At 33.0% G+C, this 5,773-nt stretch overlaps 1 protein-coding gene across 1 annotated transcript in view; it reads left to right on the top strand.

Moving 5' to 3' along the window:
- LOC129950411 (homeobox protein engrailed-like) overlaps positions 1–2,226 on the top strand; it is a 47,869-nt gene extending 45,643 nt beyond the window's left edge. The window contains 3 exon segments of the mRNA XM_056062353.1: positions 1,082–1,189; positions 1,584–1,595; positions 1,597–2,226. Coding sequence (XP_055918328.1) covers positions 1,082–1,189; positions 1,584–1,595; positions 1,597–1,839 — 363 coding nt within the window. The 3' untranslated portion in view covers positions 1,840–2,226.
- Positions 2,227–5,773: the final 3,547 nt, after the last annotated feature.

Here is a 5,773-nt window from a genome sequence, read left to right as displayed (position 1 = left end):
CGTGCTCTCTGTGGCGGTGGCGGTCGTTGTCGGTCGGTGGTGCAGCGGCGGCGCAGAAGCGGTGCAATGTTGCATTCAGTCACCATCACAATAATGTATCTATTAGCATTTTCATATAATTTTGTTTCATATTATTTTGATGATGGTGTAGTTTGTATCTGCCCCGCGTTCAACAAAATGAATATGTTCCATAAGTGAATATATAATTATAAATATATATAATATATACGATTCGTCGTCGTGTAAATCTTTTAACTGAATTCAATTAAAAAAATAAAAAGTCTAAAGTATCTATACCTACCTTGTTTAATAAACCTATACAAAAATTGTTTTGTCTTTTGTTCTGAGACGTGAATGATGCGTAAAATAAAAAAATATAGATATTGTATCTTTTTCTCATTAGCATACAATGGAGTATCTCAATCGGATATGCAATGACAATCAAAGAAAATTTGCAATTTATAAAACGTACCTAGATATCTTCAATTTTTTTTTTGCAATTCTGTCAAGAATTAGATACATTAGCATGTAATAGATACTTTTGTTTATAGAAGATATGCCGCCATCATCATCATCATCATCGACAAAACATCATTGTAGAATATATATGTACATAGGTATGCAGGCTCGCGAGTCTATCAATAAAAAGCGACATCATATAGGTACAACTTGATATGTCAACAAAGCCGATGACATTTCATTTTCCGATACAAACAAATAATAATAAAATATTCTACTATATAAGTGACCTTGCGAAAGTGTTAGATACTTAATCTCTTTTTTTTTTTCTCTCGCAGAGATTGTTTTCAATTTTGTATTCTATTAACAGTCAGGTATAGATACAAATGTATGTAGTGGATATGTGTGGTTTTTGTTTGTATCTAGATCTTGATGAATTGTTGACAGGTTTTCACTGATTGGGTTTGAATTTGAGTGACATATCATAGTCGCAATGTCAGATGCAGGTGTTGAAAGTGAATGGCAATGAATTGTATCTTTTTTCATTATATTGTATATCTATTACATGAATTAATGACTTTTTTTTAATTTAATTTAATTTAATTTGTTATTTTATTATTTTTTTATAGGTCCACGTTATCGTCGTCCAAAGAAACCAAAAGACAAGACTCAAGTCGATGAAAAGAGACCTCGCACAGCGTTCTCCGGTGAACAATTAGCAAGATTGAAAGTAAGTATCTTTTTGTATATATATCTTAGAGTCTATAGAACCTTATCGAATGTTGTTATCCTTATTGTGACAATCGTAACGAATTAGGCATTTTTGTGTATCTACACATCCTGAAGTTGTTTTGGTTAAATATTTATGCAAACAAAAACAATACCTGCCTATGAAACCACACGAACCACCTGTGGTTTGAAGAAATAAAAGAAAGGACGTAAGAATAGAAGCCAACCGCAACTAAAACGATTTCCATTTTATCTTTCTGTGTTTTTCAAAACAAACGAAACCCAGAAAATCAAAAACCGATGAAAATCGATTTTCAAAAAAATATTCAAAACATACACAAACTCAATATAAACTCAATCTAATGAAAATCCTTTTTGTTTTTTTTTCTTTTTAGCGTGAATTCAATAGAAAACCGCTACCTAACCGAACGTAGACGCCAACAATTGAGCTCCGAATTGGGTCTAAATGAGGCACAAATTAAAATTTGGTTCCAAAATAAACGCGCTAAAATTAAGAAATCAACAGGATCGAAAAATCCTTTGGCATTGCAATTGATGGCTCAAGGTCTTTACAATCATACAACAGTTCCTTTGACAAAAGAAGAAGAGGAATTGGAAATGCGAATGAATGGACAATTGTATGATGGATAAATAAAATATTAACAACAAATAAAAGAACGAACAAAAGTAGAAGAAAAACAATCCTGATCCTTGTGCAATATTTATTTAAACAAATTTTATTTAATATTCTTTTTTCATATCATGATCAAAAATTGTACATAAACCTTAAAAAAAGGACATTTTGAAAAAAAAGAAAACATTTCCAAAAAAATATATGAAAAACATCATCGCATCCATCAATGAGACTATTAATTTTATTTATTTATCATTTATTATGTTTTGTAAAGAAAAATTATTTAATAAAATAAAATATCTACATATTTTCAAATATAAATACAAATTTAAAAAAAAAACTTGTGATATTAACGACATAATGCTACATTTTAATTATTATATATATTTTTTTCTTCTTTAAATAAACAAATAAAAAATAATCTTGAATACAAAAAGAAAGAAAATTAATTAAATTATGTATGTTTCATTATTTAAGGAATTCTCAGAAAATTGTATTATGTGTTTAAATAAAATAAATATAATGCATATTAATAAAAGAAAAATAAGAACTATTTGAATTTTAATATAAGTATTATTTAGTTGTAGATAATTTGATGTTCATTAAATAAAATAGTTTGCAAGATTTTGTAATTATTAAATATGCATAAATATTAATTATATATTTAATAGCTATTACAAAAAAGTATTGTTTTAAGTAAAAACAAAATTCAATAAATATTGAAAATAAATTATATTTAATTTTAAAAATTGGTGTTTTTTTAACGGCTAATTCTTAGACTTATTAGATTTAAGGGTCTTGTTACTTTTGAATGTTTGAATCTAAAAAGAACCTTAATGAAGCTTTGCTTACAACCTTCAAATCAAACACAATAAAAGTTTTTGCTTACAAATCATAAACAAGAAAAATAGGAATAATTGCTCTGTATTTTTTTTGTATAATAAACGGGCACTCAAGGGGTCATTAATATCCCTAATACCCTTAAAGTTTAAACAAAGTACGATCTTTAGGAAAATAGAGAAGGATTAAAGAGGATATACCAATTGGTCATAAAGTTTCGAATATCAAAATGATAGGGAAAAACAGAGCTGTGTAAAACATTCCACATTCTGGATGTGCAGTTAAAAAAAGAATCTCTATACACGAAAGTACGTGTCCGAAATTGAACTCAAGGTTAAACTTATGTGCATTTATAAAAGTACGAGTATTACGGCTGAATTGTTTGAGGGGGGGGGAATGCAACTGGAAAATTCGACAGAACACTGTTTATAAAAATATCAGTAGAACAACGAAAGGCATGGAACATTCCGGCGGTGTTCAAGTGACGTAATTGTTTCGGTTATAGTTCTATCGCCTATCATTTTCAAAGCTCTTTTTTTGATCATGTCCAAAATACTTAAACTTGTTTTAGGGGCACCTGCCCAAATATGGGAGTAATATTCGAGTTCTGGACGAATGAAGGCTTTGTAAATTACAGCCTGATCAGAAGGGGTGACAGATTTCTTGCACCGTTGGAGAAATCCTAATATCGCATATTTGATCTGGGATAAACATACCGAGTATACTGAAAGTGGATTAGTTTCCTGGATGCAAGTATGCCGATTATGGGAAGCGGCATCGGGGTATGTTACGCTTTAACGACAGCATTGAGTTTTCAAAGAATTAAATTCTAAACGGTTTTTGATTCCCCATTGTACAATGCTTTCGAAATCAGAACATAATGAGTTGAAGTTCCAAATCCGAAGGATAAGGAAGAGAATCTAAATACGAATATGAGAATCCGATGGTACACTGTCATCAGCGAAACAATGTAGTGGGTTAGAAGTTCCAGACAAAAGATCGTTTATAAAGAAAGGAAAAGTGTCGGAGACAAAACGGAGCCCTGGGGCACACCAGCGTTTATTTTGTGAATAACAGATTTGAACCCGTTCAATACTACTTAAGTCGAACGGTCCGAAAGGTAATTTCTAACCCAACGAAGAAGGGACTTATCAATACCAAATGCAAGCATTTTAGATAAGAGGGCTTGGTGCCAAACTCTATCAAATGCAAAAATGAAATAATAAAGCGCAATAATCTTACTTTCGCCACAACGATGTAAAGATTTGTTCCACTGTTCTGTAAGATAAACCATTAGATCACCAGTGGACCTATTGCTATGAAAGCCATACGGCCGTTCATTAAAAACCATTCGTCCTTCAAGATATTTCCTACGCTGATAATTAATCATCGTTTACATGGATTTGGAAAGAAGAGACGTGAGTGCTATTGGTCGATAGTTAGAGGGAGAGAAAGATTAGCTTTTTTTTAGGGACAGGCTGTACAAATGCTGATTTCCATCCGCTCGAAAAGAGACTTGTAAAGTAGGAAACATGGAAAAACTTACCCAGTGGATTTGCCAGTGTTGAAAAACACCTCTTCCGAACAATAGGAGGAATACTAGAGGGGCCAGCAATTTTTTGTATGTCAAGGTCTTTCAGTACCTTTGAACTGCATGTTAAGAAAATGGGCTCGTAAAATATCCAAATGATGCGTAAGACATTTCTTTTAAAAGTGTGCTTCCCATATTAAAATTTCAATTTCGGCATATTGTAGAACCCTGTTATTCCTGTAAATATTGGAGTGCATGAAATGGTTGACCTTAAACTTTAGAGCAACACAAATTCAAAAACTTTGTTGATTCTCAATCTACTAAAAAACATTTAAGAGGGTTTCGCAGCAAAACTTTTAAGATCTTTCCCATATGATCTGTTTGCTTTTTTGTTGAACACCACCAACTTAACAACACTTAGACATGAAACTTTTTGACCAAAAGTTCTTAATTTTCAGAAAAGACCATCATGTTTATAAAGCAAATTCCGCCTTAATAGCTATTAGAAATAACGTTGTCCAGCTTTCCCTTTTAATCTGATATGTAATTGAAATCATTTACATTGAAATATCGCTACAGAAAAACAAATTATTTTGTTTTAAACATCAACGTCCTTCCAAAAGGTTCGGCTTAATAATTTGGTGAACTTTTCCTTGTTTTTGATCATATCATTGACCTTTCATTACTGATTTTGATAATTCTTCTTTGAGGGAACTGGAATTTACCATCGACTAAATTTTCACTCTACGGCAAATCCTGGAAAAGACTTAAGAACATAACATCGAAACATGCCATTTTTCCATCGATTTTGAAGCAGCTTATGACAGTGTAGACAGGAACGTACTGCACTGTGACATGTTGAGTTTTGGTATCCCTACCAAACTCATACGACTTATCAGGATGACGCTGGAAAATGCTCGTTTCTGCGTCAAAATTGGAAGAGACTCGACCGAAACCTTCGAAACCACCAGAGGACTTTGACAAGGCAATGCGCTGTCATGTAGCTGCTTCAATATTGTCCTTGAAAGAGTGGTGCGCATCACCAACGCCAATAAAAGTGGCACCATCTTTTAAAAATCTTCACAATACTTTGGATATGCAGATGACATCGACATTATGGGAAGAACCAAACGAGCAGTGACGAAACTGAGGTGGAGAAAATGGGTCTTGACATTAACGAGGACAAGAAAAAGTATTTACTGTCGTCAAATAGAGTCAATTCACACCGTAGACTTGACAGGTACAACTTCGAGGTGGTAAACTAATTTGTTACTGGGCACTGCTGTTAATTCTGCAAATGACATCAGCGCGGAGATCAAATGTAGAATTACCAGTTTCTTTGACCTGAGCCAGCAGTTGAGGAACAAGGCCCTTTAATCATCCCAGTCTTGCTGTATGATGCATGGACCTTCTCTCAGGCGGATAAAGGATCTCTTGGTATCTTTGAGAGGAAGGTCCTCGTGTCGACAGGCAGAGTAACATCTGGCGGAGAAGATATAATCACTAGCTATACGAGCTGTACAACGAATTGCCACTGGTCAAAAAACTGCGTGTTAAACGCTTAAGATGGCTAGGGCCTG

Source organism: Eupeodes corollae, chromosome 3 (genome assembly GCF_945859685.1).
Source record: "Eupeodes corollae chromosome 3, idEupCoro1.1, whole genome shotgun sequence".
Taxonomy (NCBI): Eukaryota; Metazoa; Arthropoda; class Insecta; order Diptera; family Syrphidae; genus Eupeodes; species Eupeodes corollae.
The sequence above is the reverse complement of the archived record's forward strand: the minus strand, read 5'-3'. Positions and strand labels throughout refer to the sequence as shown.